The sequence below is a fragment of the Procambarus clarkii genome, chromosome 28 (genome assembly GCF_040958095.1).
Source record: "Procambarus clarkii isolate CNS0578487 chromosome 28, FALCON_Pclarkii_2.0, whole genome shotgun sequence".
Lineage (NCBI taxonomy): Eukaryota > Metazoa > Arthropoda > Malacostraca > Decapoda > Cambaridae > Procambarus > Procambarus clarkii.
Window position 1 is genome coordinate 26,866,563 of NC_091177.1, and position 19,403 is coordinate 26,885,965.

The following is a 19,403-nucleotide window of genomic DNA, read 5'->3' on the forward strand; positions in this document are numbered from 1 at the left end:
TTCAGATAGAAAGGTTGGTCTAGTTCGTCCGGTAAGGCTAAGTGCTTCGTCTTGCCTTGTGAGTGCTTGATTAATTTATTGATAAAGATTTAGCTACCAAAAAGGTGGCACTGGCATGAATAGCTGGTAAGTGGAGGTCTTTTGGAGCCATTACTAGTACCAATAGCTGATACTGGAGACTTGTGGATGGATGGGCTCTTCATGGTCGCTCATAGTTTATGGCCCGCAGGAGGCTTGGTCGCCAGGTTGCAGTTTGATGTGCAAGACGACGTTTTATATCTCGACAAAACAACCTGGGTAGTTTGGTATCATTAGGATCGTCGTCCTTTTCGAGGAATTGCATTTATCCGTCTGGGAATTTGCGGCGAAATTCTGGGTCGCGGTATTCTTCCTTTAGTATTGTGAGGTCAGTGTAGTTCATGGTGTTGGCGTGGACATACATGGTTTGGGGTATTTGTTGTTACTGATTATCTTGTTACATTTGTGGGTAAAATTTTCGTTCATTTGTGGGCCAATTTTCTTGTCTTTGCGTTTCCATTAAACTCACTTGACGGAATGAAGAGCACATAGTAAGTACTTTTGTCTTCGTCATCGGTCGCAAGGTCATTCTCGTCGACGTCGGTGGTGGCTCTGGTGTCGCCTCCTGGTGTCGATTGTAGGAGTTTCGGGTGGTCCGTCGTCGTCGTCTTCGGATGTAATGTCTTCGCTGGCATGGGCAGCCAGAGTGGGTGGAGTCCCTGTTACCACACCGGTTGTGAGATCTGTTGCTGGGTCGGACGCCGGGCCGGCAGCAGGTGGAGGAGCTGGGAGAAGGTCACTTGGTACCGTCACCTTCGCTAGTCCATTTGTGGTGAGAAGCCGGTTGAAGGTGTGGACGTACAGGTTGACGTCGTTGACCGCCATTTTGTAGGCGAGATGAAGAAGTACCAGTAGCAGGGTATAGTTGATGGTAACTGCAGGTTTGGGTGGTGGTAGTGAGGGCTGCAGGGGCGAGGCACCAAGCGATGATGAGGTAGCAGCAGCTTCCCAAGGTGTGTTATCGGGCATGGCCGGGAAAGCAGACATAGGTGAGTTGGCTAGCTGAGGTGAGGTAGAGGTAGTGTTTGCCCTCATTTTTTTTATTTCCTCCTGCTGGTGGAGACAGTCAGGTGAAACTGCAGTGTGTGGGCCATTGCAGAGTAAGAAGCGTCTATGGGAGGATGTGCAAGCCGTGTAGTTGTGCTCCTCGGTGCACTTCCTAATGTAATGGGAGTACCGGTAGCCCTTGAAGCACTGGCAGAGGTACGTGTATCGTTCCTTGGTCACTTGGGCATGTGGAATGATGACTCTGGCACACTTAAGTCCGTGTTCCATGGTGTGAGTTGCTGCGATGGCCGTGCTAAAGGTCCCTTGTCCCCTCCAGTATCGGTTTGCAGGTGTTGCTGGAGTTGGTGCTGAACTTTGCCACTACTGCAATCCGCGTCGGGTTCAGGACATTGATACTGGCAAGGATGTCATTGTCGCTGCAGGCAGAGATCCATGTGCTGATGTGTCTGGCAAACTCATTTCTATCCACCAGGTTGCGTCGTGAAGGAGTGAGGGTGAGGCCGCCGTCTAGCAGGGAGGTCGAGGTGGAAGCGGTGAATAGCTTCTCTAGGTTGTTGTCGCGGGAGAAGAGAAGGTTAACACCTCATCTGGTCTCCAGGATGTCAGCCGGTGATACATTTCCGATTGTAGAGATCTTTTCTTAGATCTCAGCCGTCGTGAGAACGAGGTCGTCTCGGAGGCGAACCTTGACCCTGTGCTACATGGACCGGTGGGCTCTGGATCATAGATGCTTGGGTCTGTGTGTGTGTGCTTAGTCATACCCTACAGGTATACTCCGGCTTTGGGACATTATTGTTGTTGTTTTGAGATTCAGCAACTCGGAACAAAAAGTTCCAAGTAGCACGGGCTATGGTGAGCCCGTAAGTGGAGGCTCTTTGGAGCCAATATCTATATCGATAGCTGATATTGGAGATGTGGGGATGGGGTCTGTGGACGCATCAATCCAATCCATGACCACAAGTCTGGTCAGACCGGTGAATGGTTGGGGTACACACACATCGCTCACAGTTGAGTGCCACAGGAGCTAGTAGTGCCACTTGGCTGTCGGCGGGCTGGCCACAGTTGGCCAGTTTAGGGGGATATGTCCGAGTGTTACAAGAGGATTGGTTTCCTTATCCCAGTTCCCCGAAATTAGTAGACTGGCCGAATTTTCTTCTTCAAGGTGTTATAGTCGCAAAGATTGTTGCTGTTCATTTTAGATTTAGCTACTCAGAACGAAATGGCCATGTTGCACGGGTTACAGTGATCCTTTAATTGAGTTTGTTTATTCGCGATAAACGTGTTACTGAGATATTTGGGTCAATGTTTTAAATTGAAGTGGGAGTTCCTCCTTTTCTCCTGTTTGTTTTCCACTTCTATTTTACCTCACAGGTTTTAGTCTTCTTTTAATAACAGTATCTTGCTGGTGGATATAGATGCGCAGTGTTCACTAGTGTGACCCATTCTTCAACTCCTTTTCAAATCATTTTAGTTGTTGTGGATTTTGCATCTAGTGCAGCTGCTCTCATTGGATGAATGTTGAGTTTGATGTGCAGGGCTTCAGTTACTTCACATTCCAGTAGGCAATGTAATAGTGGCGCGTCGGAATATGTCCAACAGGTATGACACTTTCTAACTATTGGGTTTATTACCTCCCAGCAGCACTTGTAACAAAATCTGAGTCTGTGTATGGCTACTGCAATGTCTCTGGATATCTTTTTACCAGGCTTGAAAGAGGAGTATCCAGTTGCTTGTTCGTATTACATCACAGTGGATATTCCTTCCGCTACTTTGGCTATGTGGCGACTTTTCGTAGTTGGAAGTATTTTCTTCTTGATTTACTCCTTAATCTGTGAATTTTTTTTTAACCAGTACAGCATTTTGAGTATATATATATATATATATATATATATATATATATATATATATATATATATATATATATATATATATATATATGTATATATATATATGTATATATGTATATATATATATATGTCGTACCTAGTAGCCAGAACGCACTTCTCGGCCTACTATGCAAGGCCCGATTTGCCTAATAAGCCAAGTTTTCCTGAATTAAAATATTTTCTCTAATTTTTTTCTTATGAAATGATAAAGCTACCAATTTCATTATGTATGAGGTCAATTTTTTTTATTGGAGTTAAAATTAACGTAGATATATGACCAAACCTAACCAACCCTACCTAACCTAACCTAACCTATCTTTATAGGTTAGGTTAGGTTAGGTAGCCGAAAAAGTTAGGTTAGGTAGGTTAGGTTGTCGAAAAACAATTAATTCATGAAAACTTGGCTTATTAGGCAAATCGGGCCTTGCATAGTAGGCTGAGAAGTGCGTTCTGGCTACTAGGTACGACATATATATATATATATATATATATATATATATATATATATATATATATATATATATATATATATATATATATATATATATATATATATGTATATATATATATATATATATATATATATATATATATATATATATATATATATATATATATATATATACATATTATACATAGGTAAGATTAATAATTCTAAAACGAATTTTCTCAATATTTCTTATGTTCCTTTTCACTGTCGACGGCAACTGAAAAATCAATTCTCCAAAATTCCTTTTTATTTCTAGTCTGACTTGAAGCCTGAACGCGTTACGTAATAACTTATTACATTTTCAGAGACTTTAGTTTGCACACACAACTGTAACCTGTAAACACACAAATCCGTCCATACTTATACTCGAATTGGGGTGAGGTGATATGGTACAACAGTTTTGGGTGAGATGAACAAACATGTGACAAACACAAGACAAAACACGAAACTATGGATATTAATTAGATATGAGAACATAAGAATAGAAGTAACTGCAGAGGGCCTATTGGCCCATACTTCCTCTTGATGCTTCTATGTTGGTTCGGAGTCTTGAATTGGGTAGAAGTTAGTTGTGCATTAATTGGCTGTTGATTGCTGGTATTGACTTTTTGATGTGTAGTGCCTCACAGATGTCGAGCCTCCTGCTATCGCTGAATCTATCGATTTCTGATGATTTCTGATGATTTCTGATGAATCTATCGATTTCTGATGATTTCGATCATCTGATGAATCAGATGATTTCTGTGTTGTTTAAGATTTCTCTGTTGATGGTCTGGTTGTGAGAGGTTATATGTTTCTTTATGGAGCCCTCTTGGTTATGCATTGTTAATCGCCTGGAAAGAGACGTTGTTGTCTTGCCTATATACTGAATTCTTTGGAGCTTACAGTCCTCAAATGAGCATTTGAAGGCATTGACAACGTTGGTTTCCTTTAAAGCGTTCTGCTTCGTGTCTGGAGAGGTTTTCATGAGTAGGTTGGCCGTTTTTTTGGTTTTATAGTATATCGTCAATTGTATTTTCTGATTTTTGTCTGTAGGGATAACGTTCCTATCAACAATATATTTCAGGACCCTTTCCTCCAGTTTATGAGCTGTCGAAAAGAAGTTCCTGTAAAATAGTCTAATAGGGGGTACATGTGTTGTATTAGTTGACTCTTCAGAGGTTGCATGGCGTTTCTGCTTTCTTTTTATGTCTTCAACAAAACCATTAGAGAAACCATTATTGACTAGGACCTGCCTTACCCTACAGAGTTCTTCATCGACTTGCTTCCATTCTGAGCGGTAGCTGAGAGCACGGTCGACGTAAGCGTTGACAACACTCCTGTTGTTCCTGTCTGGGCAGTCACTATTGGCATTGAGGCACATTCCTATGTTTGTTTTCTTAGTGTAGACTGCAGTGTGGAAGCCTCTGCTCCTTTCCGTGACTGTTACATCTAAAAAGGGGAGCTTCCCATCCTTCTCCATCTTGTAAGTGAAACTCAACACAGAATTCCGCTCAATGCCTCCTTCAGCTCCTGCAGACGTCTGACATCAGGTACCTGCATTAAAAGGTCGTCAACATACCTGCAGTATTTGGCAGGTTTCAAGTCTATGTCAACTAAGACCTTCTGCTCGATGGTACCCATGTAGAAGTTAACAAATAGGATACCCTGGGGAGAAGCCATGGCGACCCCATCTATTTGCTCATACATGTCCCCATCTGCGCTCAAGAAGGGTGCCTCTTTAGTACAAGCTTGGAGTAGTTTCCTTTGTATGTTTTCTGGTATGTCAAGAGGAGTACAAGCCAGATCACGATACACTCTGTCCGCTATCATCCCGATTGTTTCATCCACAGGTACGTTGGTAAACAGTGATTATATGTCCAACACGACTCGATGTCCCTGTGGCCCGTATTCTCCACAGTAAGTCAACAAAATCCATTGGCGACTTCAGGCTGAAAGCATAAGGTACATAAGGAGTCAGCAAGCCATTGAGTCACTTAGCCAGTCTGTACGTGAGTGTGGGTATCTCGCTGATGATTGGCCGAAGTGGGTTTCCAGGCTTGTGGATCTTGACATTTCCATATGCATAACCAGGTTTGTATTCCCCAATAACCTTTAGCAGGTGGAGTCCGGATTTCTTGGCGTTCACAGTTTCGATCAATCTGTTTACATTTGTTTTCATTTCGGCTGTAGTGTCCTTCGTTACCCTTTGGAATTTAGTTTGATCAGAGAGCATGAGGTTCATTTTTGCCAAATATTCGTCTTTTTTAAGAATAACTTACATTGGAGACTTGTCACCTCTCCTGACGATTATCTCCTTGCTCTCGCGAAGGCTCTTAGCTGTTGCTTTGAGCTCAGGGGACAGTATGGTGCTTCCGTAGTTGCCTTGAATCTTTCCTCCTTCTGCTTGCAAGGTGTCTTTAGTGGTAACCTTCTTTTGCGTCTCGAGGTCGAATATGTCGTCCAATAGGATCTCCAACTCCACTTTCCGGGTCATCTCACTTGTTCTGGACATAACATGACAGTTTATACCCAGATTTAGGAGAGTGATTTGGTCCACAGTGAGGCTGATTACAGCAAGGTTCAAGAAGCCATCAGTGGGTCGTGGAATCGCCATAGATCCTCCATATAATGTTGTTAGTTTCTTGATGATCCTAGTTTCGGTACTGTGGTGATGTCGATCTGTGAGTCAACACCAGCAATCAACAGCCAATTAATGCACAACTATATTCTAACCACTTCAAGACTCTGAACCAAAATAGAAGCATCAAGAGGAATTATGGGCTAATAGGCCCTCTGCAGTTACTTCCATTCCTATGTTCTCATATCCAATTAATACCCATAGTTTCGTGTTTTATCTTGTGTTTGTCACAAGTTTGTTCACTTCACCCAAAACTGTTGTACCATATCACCTCACCCAAATGCGAGTATAAGTATGGACGGATTTGCGTGTTTACAGGTTACAGTTGTGTGTGTGAAATAAACTCTTTGAAAATGTAAGTTATTACATTTTCATTTTCAGTTAATAAGTAGAAAATGTAAGAAAAAATAAGTTATTACTAAACGCATTCAGGAGTCGTGTCAGCCTAGAAATAAAAATGAGTTTCAAGAATTGATTTTTCAAGTACCATCGAGAGTGAAAAGAAACTTAAGAAATATTGAGAAATTTCGTGTTAGAATTATTACTCCTACCTTTTCGGTCATATTTAACAACATTTGTTTACAAGAAAGACTGCTACCAAAATATACTAATATATATATATATATATATATATATATATATATATATATATATATATATATATATATATATATATATATATATATATATATATATATATTAGTATATTTTGGTAGCAGTATTTCCTGTAGACATATATTATTAAATATGACCGAAAAAGTAAGATTAATAATTCTAACACAAATTTTCTCGATCATTCTTATGTTTCTTTTCACTGTTGATGGTAATTGAAAAATCAATTCTCCAAAATTAATTTTTATTTCTAGTCTGACGTGACACTTGAATGCGTTTCGTAATAACTTATTACATTTTCAAAAACTTTTAGTTTACACACACACAACTATTACCTGCAAACACTAAACAGAGTTCTTACTTATGCTATGATTTAAACAGCTTTCATTTTTCATTTTATACCCACATTTTGGGTGAGGTGATATGTTACAACAGTTTTGGATGAGGTGAACAAAACTTTCAACACAGGATAGACCACGAAACAATGGGTATTGAAGGTAAGAATGGAAGTAATTGCAGAGGGCCTATTGGCCCATATTTCTTGATGCTTCTATATTGGAGCGGAGTCTTGAAGTGGGTAGAATATAGTTGTGCATTAATTGGCTGCTGATTGCTGGGGTTGACTTCTTGATGTGTACTGCCTCGCAGATGTCAAGCCGCCTGCTGTCGCTGTATCTATCAATGATTTCTGTGTTGTTTGCTAAGATTTCTCTGGTGATGGTTTGGTTGTGGGAAGAGATTATATGTTCCTTAATGGAGCCCTGTTGCTTATGCATCGTTAATCGCCTGGGAAGAGATATTGTTGTCTTCCCTATATACTGAGTTTTTTGAGGCTTACAGTCCCCAAGAGGGCATTTGAAGGCATATACGACGTTGGTTTCTTTTAAAGCCTTCTGCTTTGTGTCTGGAGAGTTTCTCATGAGTAGGCTGGCCGTTTTTTTGGTTTTATAGTAAATCGTCAGTTGTATCTTCTGATTTGTCTGTAGGGATAACGTTTCTGTTAACAATATCTTTCAGGACCCTTTCCTCCGTTTTATGAGCTGTGGAAAAGAAGTTCCTGTAAAATAGTCTAATAGGGGGTATAGGTGTTGTGTTAGTTGTCTCTTCAGAGGTTGCATGGCATTTCACTTTCCTTCTTATGATGTCTTCAATGAAACCATAGGAGAAGCCGTTGTTGACTAGGACCTGCCTTACCCTACAGAGTTCTTCGTCGACTTGCTTCCATCCTGAGCTGTGGCTGAGAGCACGGTCGACATAAGCGTTAACAACAGTCCTCTTGTACCTGTCTCGGCAGTCACTGTTGGCATTTAGGCACATTCCTATGTTTGTTTCCTTAGTGTAGACTGCAGTGTGGAAACCTTCGCTTCTTTCCATGACTGTTACATCTAGAAAGGGCAGCTTCCCATCCTTCTCCATCTCGTAAGTGAAATGCAACACCGAATTCCGCTCAAATACCTCCTTCAGCTCCTGCAGATGTCTGACATCAGGTACCTGTGTAAAAATGTCGTCAACATACCTGCAGTATATGGCCGGTATCAAGTTCATGCCGATTAAGACTTTTTGCTCGATGGTACCTATGTAGAAGTTCGCAAACAGGACACCTAGGGGAGAACCCATGGCGACCCCATCTACTTGCTTATACATGTGCCCATCCGGGCTCAAGAAGGGTGCCTCTTTAGTACAAGCTTGGAGTAGTTTCCTTAGAATGTTTTCTGGTATGTCAAGAGGAGTACAGGCCGGATCACGATACACTCTGTCCACTATCATCCCGATTGTTTCATCCACAGGTACGTTGGTAAACAGTGATTCTACGTCCAACGAGGCTTTTATCCCTGTGGCCCGTGTTCCCCGCAGTAAGTCAACAAATTCCTTTGGAGAATTCAGGCTGAAGACGCAAGTAACGTAAGGAGTCGGCAAGCCGTTGAGTCATTTCACCAGTCTGTACGTGGGTGTGGATATCTGGCTGATGATTGGCCGAAGTGGGTTTCCAGGCTTATGTGTCTTGACTTTTCCATACGCGTATCCAGGTTTATATTCCCCAATAATCTTTGGCAGGTGGAGTCCGGATTTCTTGGCGTTCACAGTTTCGATCAATTTGTTGACCTTTGCTTTCAATTCGGCTGTAGTGTCCTTTGTTACCCTTTTGAATTTAGTCTGGTCAGATAGTATGAGGTTCATTTTCGCCAGATATTCGTCTTTTTTAAGAATGACGTATATTGGCGACTTGTCACCTCTCCTGACAATTATTTCCTTGTTCTCACGAAGGCTTTTAGCTGCCACTTTGAGATCGGGGGACAGTATGGTGCTTCTGTAGTTGCCTCGATTCTTTCCTCCTTCCGCAATAAGTTCTGTCACGTTATGTCCAGACCAAGTGAGATGGCCAGGAAAGTGGAGTTGGAGATTCTGTTGGACGACATATTCGACCTCGAGATACAAAAGAAGGTCACCACCAAAGACACCTTACAAGCAGAACTTATTGTGGAAGGAGGAAAGAATGGAGGCAACTACAGAAGCACCATACTGCCCCCCGAGCTCAAAGCGGCAGCTAAGAGCCTTCGTGAGAACAAGGAAATAGTTGTCAGGAGAGGTGACAAGTCGCCAATATACGTCATTCTTAAAAAAGACGAATATTTGGCGAAAATGAACCTCATACTCTCTGACCAAACTAAATTCGAAAGGGTAACGAAGGACACTACAGCCGAATTGGAAGCAAAGGTCAACAAATTGATCGAAACTGTGAACGCCAAGAAATCCGAACTCCACCTGCCAAAGATTATTGGGGAATATAAACCTGGATACGCATATGGAAATGTCAAGACACATAAGCCTGGAAACCCACTTCGGCCAATCGTCAGCCACATACCCACACCCATGTACAGACTGGCGAAACGAATCAATGGCTTGCTGACTCCTTATGTTCCTTGCGCCTTCAGCCTGAAGTCTCCAAAGGAATTTGTTGACTTACTGCGGGGAACACGGGCCACAGGGATAAAAGCCTCGTTGGACGTAGAATCACTGTTTACCAACGTACCTGTGGATGAAACAATCGGGATGATAGCGGACAGAGTGTATCGTGATCCGGCCTGTACTCCTCTTGACATACCAGAAAACATTCTAAGGAAACTACTCCAAGCTTGTACTAAAGAGGCACCCTTCTTGAGCCCGGATGGGCACATGTATAAGCAAGTAGGTGGGGTCGCCATGGGTTCTCCCCTAGGTGTCCTGTTTGCGAACTTCTACATGGGTACCATCGAGCAAAAAGTCTTAGTCGACATGAACTTGAAACCGGCCATATACTGCACGTATGTTGACGACATTTTTACACAGGTACCTGATGTCAGACATCTGCAGGAGCTGAAGGAGGCATTTGAGCAGAATTCGGTGTTGCGTTTCACTTATGAGATGGAGAAGGATGGGAAGCTGCCCTTTCTAGATGTACCAGTCATGGAAAGGAGTGGAGGTTTCCACACTGCAGTCTACACTAAGAAAACAAACATAGGAATGTGCCTAAATCCCAACAGTGACATCCCAGACAGGTACAAGAGGAGTGTTGTTAACGCTTATGTCGACCGTGCTCTCAGCCACAGCTTAGGATGGAAGCAAGTCGACGAAGAACTCTGTAGGGTAAGGCAGGTTCTAGTCAACAACGGCTTCTCCAATGGTTTCATTGAAGACATCATAAGAAGGAAAGTGAAACGCCATGCAACCTCTGAAGAGACAACTAATACAACACCTGTACCCCCCTATTAGACTATTTTACAGGAACTTCTTTTCCACAGCGCATAAAATGGAGGAAAGGGTCCTGAAAGATATTGTTAATAGAAACGTTATCCCTACAGACCAAAATCAGAAGATACAACTGACGATTTACTATAAAACCAAGAAAACGGCCAGCCTACTCATGAGAAACTCTCCAGACACAAAGCAGAACGCTTTAAAAGAGACCATCGTCGTCTATGCCTTCAAATGCCCTCTTGGGGGACTGTACGCCTCAAAAAACTCAGTATATAGGCAAGACAACAACATCTCTTTCCAGGCGATTAACGATGCATAAGCAACAGGGTTCCATTAAGGAATATATAATCTCTTTCCACAACCAAACCATCACCAGAGAAATCTTAGCAAACAACACAGAAATCATTGATAGATACAGCGATAGCAGGCGGCTTGACATCTGCGAGGCACTACACATCAAGAAGTTAACACCAGCAATCAGCAGCCAATTAATGCACAACTATATTCTACCCACTTCAAGACTCCGCTCCAATATAGAAGCATCAAGATATATGGGTCAATAGGCCCTCTGCAATTACTTCCATTCTTACCTTCAATACCCATTGTTTCGTGTTCTATCCTGTGTTGAAAGTTTTGTTCACCTCATCCAAAACTGTTGTAACATATCACCTCACCCAAAATGTGGGTATAAAATGAAAAATGAAAGCTGTTTAAATCATAGCATAAGCCTTTTTTATTACCATCTATGCTAATATGACTTGGTATCCAATTTAGGGGTGATTGACGGCCCTAGATTGTGTACTTCTTTTTCTGTATGTAGGATTTATGTGATGGATTTAATAATATTTCTGTGCTGGCTGGATAACAATGCCTAGAGCGTAGATTTAGAGTCAGAATGAATGATGACATAATTTAAATGATTTTCAATTGCATAATTTATGTCCTGTTTCAGGGCATATAATTCTTCTTGAAATGTTGAGCACCTACTATTTATGCTTCAGCAAACTTCGTGGTTGTTATTGTAAACTGCTGCTCCAGCAGTATCTCTTTCTTGATCAACTGATCCATCTGTGACGAAGTGAGTGGTTGTTGGTCTTGAGATGGTTTCCATTTGTTGTTCTATGACTGCTTTGAGCCTCTGTAAGTCACATGCTGATTTCTGTAACAGGTAATCCTTCAATGATACAATGATAATCTTTAGACTCGATTCTTTCCATGGAGGTGGCTGCTGAAAGTGTTGATATAGTATATCTTCTAATTTGTTTTTAATGGTCCGTTTCAAGTCCACTTTCTTTAGAATCTTGACCAGATTATCCATCCATGCACTTCTTCAATATTGAAGGTTTCTGTGAAGCGATCTGTGTATGCTATCTTTGATTAACAGTCTGGCAGTAGTTCCAACAAGTTTTGGTGTTATGGTGGCTATCCTTTGTTTGATGCTGTTTTCTAAGGCTGGTAAGTGTGTTTCCATTCCTAGATTTTCTGGACTCGTCTATATAAGTGCTCCCAGCATTGTTCTGAGGGCATCATTTTGTGACACTTCCAGTCCCTCCCATTGGTTATCACTGAGGGACGCAAGAGCAAGAGCAGCATAGTCACCTAACTGCTTGAACGTAATACATTGTGAGTACTGGTAGAGATGCACCATCTCTATGACTTGTTAGGGAGTGTAAAGCTGAGATTCTGACTTTGCAACGTTCACGAAGATATTCAATTTCTTTAGTGAATTGCAACTGGCTGTCCATTATGACTCCAAGGTATTGAAAGAATGTAACCCACTCAATGAATTGTTCTTGTATTGCGAGTTCTCATTTTATCGGTCATTGCTTTGGTTTTATTACTCTTTATTTTCTCTGCTTATGAGGTCTAGTCATTTTTGTGCATGATTCCTGGCACCTTTGCTATTGATAATGACCACAAAATTGTCTGCATAGTTAAGCAGCTTGGTTTTTGGCAACTTGAGCTTCATAAATTAACAACTTTATAGACAATTTCTCTGTTAAGCAGACTTCATTTGGCAAAGGCAAGAGCGTGTCCTTTGATTTCCTTATCCACCAGGCAGCACAGAGTAGCTCGAGCATTGGCTAGCTCGAACATTTTTTCTGGGTCTAGAAAAATAAGGATTTCTGGTTTGTCATTGATTTGACGCAGGAAGACATTTTCTGTAAGCAAACCTATTTTGTTGCAGTAGATTGGCTTTTCATTCAATTCGACTGAGAGCCAAGAATTCAAGAAGATTTGAGATTCAAGAATGCTTCTTCACCCTTTTCTGCTAGCTTGGCCAGCATGTTGTAAGTGATCTTATCCTCACCTGGAGCTGTGTTTTTAGTTTTCGTTGTAGCTCTTCTTCCACAGAGGTGGTTGAGGCCTTAGGGACAAATTAACTGACTTATTGGGAAAGAGGAGAGATCAGGTGGGGTTATGTCAGTGAGGTGAAGATTATATATGTATGAATGTGAACTTGAAGAATCATCATCACGAAAAAACTCGCACACCTCAACAAAGCCCATCTACAACAGAGAGTAGCAAAGATTTCGCCCTCTGCAATATGATATCTTCAGGCCACCAAGTTAGACAGGCTAAATATCCACAGATAAATAGCAGTTCGGTCATATAGACTACGTCTAGCTTACAGATGCAACTGGGAAATTGGTGAACCCAGAGAGAATGCATCTTCTGCCAAACAATCACAGAAAAACCACTACTTCACTATATCCTGGAATGTGAAGCAACCAACGTCCTTAGAAGAATTTTAAGCGTCCCTGAATCTTCCGGTAACCACACTGAAGGCATCAACACTGCCACTCTACTGGTCAAAAAAAGTGTCCAGTAGCTGGACATCCTCATAAATACTGTCCAGCAGTATTCCCCTCCCATGACAGGGGACCGACGATTTAAATGCGACCTCAGCACACAGTATACAAGCATTCAAAAAATCTTCCTCTTTCGGGCTATTAATGCCCGTCTCACCTCTTGGGTGGCTTAATCTTCATCAATCATTGAATCAAGAAACTTGCTACAATGCCGTAATAGAAACAATTGCGGATTCTTTGGAGACAGTAAATTGGCAAAAAATCTTTTAGTAAAGTAGATCCGATTAACTGTAAAATTATTCTTAAGGAAGCGAAACTAACTAATCTCGTTAATTCACATAAGCACAGACCCTGTGATGTACAGAGTAAGGATAGTGATTCCGCAGAGCCCTGGAAACAATTCTCAGAAATGAGGATAATTCAGTATTATTTTCAAACTTAAACATCCCTTGGCGAGTCCCTGGGGGAACATAATCACGACGACATCTAGTGATGGACGCAGAGTGTAGCACTTAACCAGAATTATAAACGTAAACTCCTGGAATGTTATTCAGAATCTTGTATAAAGGACTTTGAGAGATAATGTAGAATACATCCAAAAAGTTGTTTTTTAATACACTTACACTTATATATTGGTTCTTTACTTCACCTTCATTCAAGCACTACAGCATGATTGCTGTAGTGCAACATTCAGGGGACCATTGTTGTAAGTTTCTCCATTATTTTTAGGGTAATTAACATATGAAAAGGGTTAACAGTGTCAAGTCTCCTTCATTCCTTTCGATTGTATTATACATCTTGCTAAGTTTACATGGAATCCCTAAAAACAAAATCCTTCTTTAGCATCTTCCTCATACTGTAAAATATATTCGTTTTATACATAATCATCGCATCATGCTATTTCAACGTAAACAGTTTTATAAAAGAATGAATTTGAACTTTCCATGCAGTTTTGTATAGTAAGAGGTGACTCCTCTCCTTCTATAAAAACACTCTCATACACTTGATCAAGATTTAAGAAATCATAGAGAAAGTAAAGAAATGACCTCATTTGTACTCTCACCTTGAAAATGGGACGAAACGAGGAAGTCATTAAGTAATTTATTCGAGCATTATATGGATATGTAGCCAGCAAGTCCTTGAATATGTTGGTCTATACATCAGAGTCTATCCTAACATACAATACCATATATCCTTCACTGGCAAATGCAGAAATCAAGCGAGTAAGAACATAACAAAAAATGCGAAATCATTACAGAACCAGAGAGCAGCTCACTTTCCCAACAAGACATACATCAACCCATAAAACCAACACCTGCAATAATGACATTATTCTTCCAATTTACCGAGTGGAACTCTTGCACAATAACAATACTTCTCCTTTGCATAAAGTTGAGAAGTAATAATAATGGATTTATTAGTATTGAAATTGACTTTATTAGTAAAAAATATATATTTTTGTCTCCGTGACAAAGCGATCCATCCTGATGCTTGGATGTAACTCGACACTGACAGTCTAAGGCTGCCATGGCAGCCTTATAGACTACTAGTAATTGTGTAAACCAAAACAGAGGACATTATGAGGAGAGTTAACAGAGTACAAACACCCTCACCACGTACCAGGAAGAGCAGGAGCGGTACCAGCAGCACGGACGCCAGCACTGACGCCCACACCTCGTCCGTCAAAGGCTCATAGAGGCTTTGCCAGTTTGATCTTAGGGACGGCTTGGCCATTACAAAGCAAGCCGGATCGTGCTCATAGATATATGTGAAGTCATAAATGAGCTGGCGCTGTGGTAGTACCGCGTGCAGGACCGTAGCCATGAAGGAGATCCTATCCACTACCAAGCTTGTCACCTGGGAGTACCGTATATGCATTTTTTTATAAAGACGAAAAAATATGTGGTAATTTATGATATGAACAAATAATTTTGACGGTCCATTTAAAAAAAATCCACTTGGATATCTTTAGGGTAATCACCAGTAGGTTCTCATAAAAACAAAAATTATCTGAATCGACCGGAAATGTTTGATGAAGATAAACTTGGGGTTGGAATACATGTATTATGAATGCAGAATACCACAGTATTTATTTTGTAACGCAGGGGCAACACCGAAGCTAAACTGGGACGTCAACATACCTGGTCCCAGGAAGTTACAGGAAGGACAATAAAAGTGAAGTTGAGGGCTTCAGCTATGGTGATAAGGAGCTTGGCGTCGCTGCCAGAGTACCTGGTGGAACTAGAACTATCTTGTTCCACCTCCGCCTCAGTCCAGTAAGGTCGGTATGGCAGTGCGGTCACGTTTACTGAGGCTCCGTAAAAGCTGATAGAATATTTTTGTTTCGTAAATTCTAGATGGTATTATGTACATATTACATTAAAAATATAATCTTTACTAATTTCGTAACTACTCAATACTGTAAATTCGACGAGTAAATATTCTAAAGTTTAATGGTCGTGAGATCCACTCTGTCCTCTGGTCCCCTCAGCTGTAGTGCGTGCCCACAGGCATTCAAACTTACCTAAATTATAGTAGTGTAAAAGGAGACACATGGGGAATAAATTTTTTCAGAAACGGTTGGGCACTTCCATGCCAACTCGACTCCCGGGGGCCAGATCGTGAAAATCTTTTTCAAGCAGTTGGGCCAGGACGCGCTGGGCGCGCACCTGGCTGGCTGGCTGGGTGGGGTGGTGGTCTGTTCCCCCCCAGGGGTACCAGGGCCCACCACCCAGGATGTACCTGAGGAACTGATGCCCTATCCTAACCTGTTTTTTCTCGTGCTTTTAAGATGAGTCTAAGGCATCAAGAAGGGGGTCCCCTACTTATGAATGGATCAGTGGGTGCATGTTCAATAGATTCAAACCAAAAAATACACTGGTGTAAGGCATATAAACGTTTTTGGAGTATTTAATAGCATGAGCAAAAATTCACGATTTGGCCCGTGGGTGTTACGAGAGTACTACGGTATCAATTTGGGGTCCCTTACTTTTGAATGGATCAGAGGGTGAATGTTCAATAGATTCAAACCAAAAAACCCAGTTGAAAGAGAATATAGAAGTTTTTGGAGTACTTTAATGATGCTATGACTGAATAGTATAGGGAGCCCTTGGCACAGCTCCATTTTCTGTAATGGTCAGAGGTGAGCGGTGAGAACAGGGCGCGATTTTCAACCCGTTCTCGCAAATTCGTAAAGTCAATATTGACTTATTAACTACGTGCATAGGTGATATACTAAACATAATAGATACCCTTAAAAAGATTCATAGAAAACACCGACCTTACCTAACCTTGTTAGTATCTTAAGATAAGCATCTTATTGCTTCGTAATTACAATTATTACTTAACCTATACCTATTATAGGTTAGGTAATAATTGTAATTACGAAGCAATAAGATGCTTATCTTAAGATACTAACAAGGTTAGGTAAGGTCGGTGTTTTCTATGAATCTTTTTAAGGGTATCTATTATGTTAAGTATGTCACCTATGCACATATTTAATAAGTCAATATTGACTTATTTAATTTGCGAGAACGGGTTGCGATTTTTATGACCAATCAGGAGCCGAGTAGAAAAAATTCTCTTTACGTCCCGGGTCATGGGCCAATCAGGTGAAATTTTCCTTATTTGTCACAGGGGTGTCACGTGACATGACGTCAGCAATAGGGACCCTCTACCTATGATTACCCCAGTGGGGTCAAGCATACAAGGGGGAGGGGGTCAAGATTCTTTACAAAGACCAAGTTGGATATTTAGGTGTAGTAAGCCTTATCTTGAATTTGCATGATAATGTGGGGTACATTGACATGAAGAGCGAATCATAGAGCAGGATCTGCATGTGAGATGGGTCATATTAGGGTTTTAAAGAAGTTAAGATAGCTTTAAAGAGTCCTGTGTGCTTGATGGTGGGTAAATGTTCAGTCAATAATTCTCGTGTTTTTAATCTGAATGAGGGGTCCTAGTTTGCGTTCTAGTCGTAAAATGAGCTCCTTAGTATATTTGCTATGGAAAAAGAGCTTTCAGTACTCTATATAATTTGAAATGAGGTCAAGAAAGACATGTTTATGTGCGAGAGGAGTCAGGTTGTAAACTGTTTATTCCAGTCATCCCCCCTTGGCTTTGCTCTGTTTTCTGTAGCCAAAGTAAAGATTCCATTTTCTGTGGCCTTCAGTTGATTACTGGTGAAAAAGGCATGCTTGCATTTGTATGGTTCTAACCTGTTTATAGATTTTATAGATATATTTGTCGGGCCTCAAATTAGATTTTTAATATGAAAAATAGCATCAAATGTATGTCTATCCTTTGTAATAAACGTTACAACCATTAACATTACCTATGATATTTCATAGAATACAAAAAGAATGCTAAATAGTGGGGCCTCAGCCATATTGTGTTGGGTTTGACACTCCAAACATTAATTTGACACTCGTAAATATACTATGCAGGAGAGTAGTTAAGTGGTTTAAGCAATAAATATATATTAGGAATCTGTTCATATTCCGTATTAAATTGCATCTTTTAACATCATGATAGTTCGCAGATATTGTGGTGGGGGCCCCAGTAACTTCATATAACGCTTCAACTGGCACTATCTGTTGCTATGAAATGCTTTTTGCTATCATGCCTAAAAATTTAAAAGTAGAATCCATCAGTTACTTTTTTTTATGTCAGTGGTGGTATATCAAGCGCAAAGGGTTTTAGAAAATGTTAGACCTCCACCTTTCAAAAATTGAAAGGATGAATTTATTTTGGCATTACCTTCATTACTTTGGAAGTTTTCAATGATAGCACATGCTTAAACAAACTCGCTCGCAAAAACAAACTCATTTTTTTTTGGTTCAACTTACACAAATAAACACGGGCTTTGCACATTCACACAAAAAAAATGCTTAGTCCCCCTAGACTTGAACACTCACATTCTTCCGTGCTTTAATTGCCAAAGCCTTCCAAACCTGCACTGGGTCGTTAGTCATACATAGAATCAGGGAGAAAAATATCTGCTTCAAAATATAAAAAAAAAAAATAATACAACTCTTGAATAAATAGTCCAACCACTTGGATTGGACGGTAGAGCGACGGCCTTACTTCATGCAGGTCGGCGTTCAATCCCCTGACCATCCAAGTGGTTGGGCCATCCTTCCTTCCTCCCATCTTATTCCCAAATCCTTACCCTGACTCCTTCCCAGTGCTACATGGTCGTAATGGCTTGGTGCTTTCTCCTGATAGTTCCATTCCATTCTTGACTAAATAACTAGCATTAAGTTTTAAGTCAATCTAATATCCCTATCTCACGGCCCCCCAGAACTCTGCACTGCCCTCCAACAAATCCCAAAGCCTTGCAAGAGCCCACTCCAGTCACTCACGTGGCAATAGACATGTTTTTTGCCCAACTGTATTTATCTAAAATAATACGTCAGATAGAAAGAGTTTCGCATTGCTATTATCTTTACCTTATAAAGCCTTTCTATAAAAATGATATGCCACTGCGTATTATGATTGATTTATATTGAATATTGCATAAATACTTACGCGATTTCATAAAAAAATATTTTAATGAGCCAGGTTTGGAAGGCTTTGGTTTTAAATTATCACTTACTTCTTGTTTTAATAAATAATAAAATTATTAAGATTGACAAAGATTTACTCCTGAAATACATTGTCTTTTAAGACTTTTATGTGCTATAAAGTAGTTGAGATTTTCAATACTTAGAGTACCAATCGTTAAAGTTTTTTTTCCATCACAGAGAAAATCTTTTCTTTCTCCCACATGTTTCATCATTTGCACTGGATGCAGAGCAACCTTCGTGCAAGTCCTGGCTCAGTTCCCCAACGTCCAAACTATTGGACATTGCAAATTTCACTAAATGATGCGGTATCTTAGTTGCCCTCCTCTAATTATAGAGATTTTACTCTCTAAACATTTGAGTGCCAAGAACAACTCTCGTGCAGGCCCGTGTTCAGTTCCCGACGTTCAAGCTTTTTGCTAAAGTAAATGTCTCTAAATGAGGCCTTATCTCGCCCTGACCAACTGTTTTTGGCTCAATTGTAACCCATCCAGCCGCAGTCTGCTGGATAGAAGGGCAGTGGGCCTGATAAAAAATAAAAACATAAATTGTTAGATCAGCCTCTAAATGAAGCCGTATCTTGCCCTGACCAACTGT

The 19,403-nt window shown here is 40.7% G+C and overlaps 1 protein-coding gene across 1 annotated transcript in view; it reads right to left on the bottom strand.

The window, feature by feature from the left end:
• LOC123755102 (ionotropic receptor 93a-like) overlaps nucleotides 1-18,619 on the bottom strand; it is a 158,574-nt gene extending 139,955 nt beyond the window's left edge. The window contains exons 1-3 of the mRNA XM_069332691.1: nucleotides 18,606-18,619; nucleotides 15,384-15,567; nucleotides 14,863-15,099 (exon numbers count right to left, since the gene is read on the bottom strand). Of these exons, the coding sequence (XP_069188792.1) occupies nucleotides 14,863-15,099; nucleotides 15,384-15,567; nucleotides 18,606-18,619 (435 nt within the window). The remainder of the gene's footprint in view (nucleotides 1-14,862; nucleotides 15,100-15,383; nucleotides 15,568-18,605) is intronic.
• Between the last annotated feature and the right edge of the window lie 784 nt (nucleotides 18,620-19,403).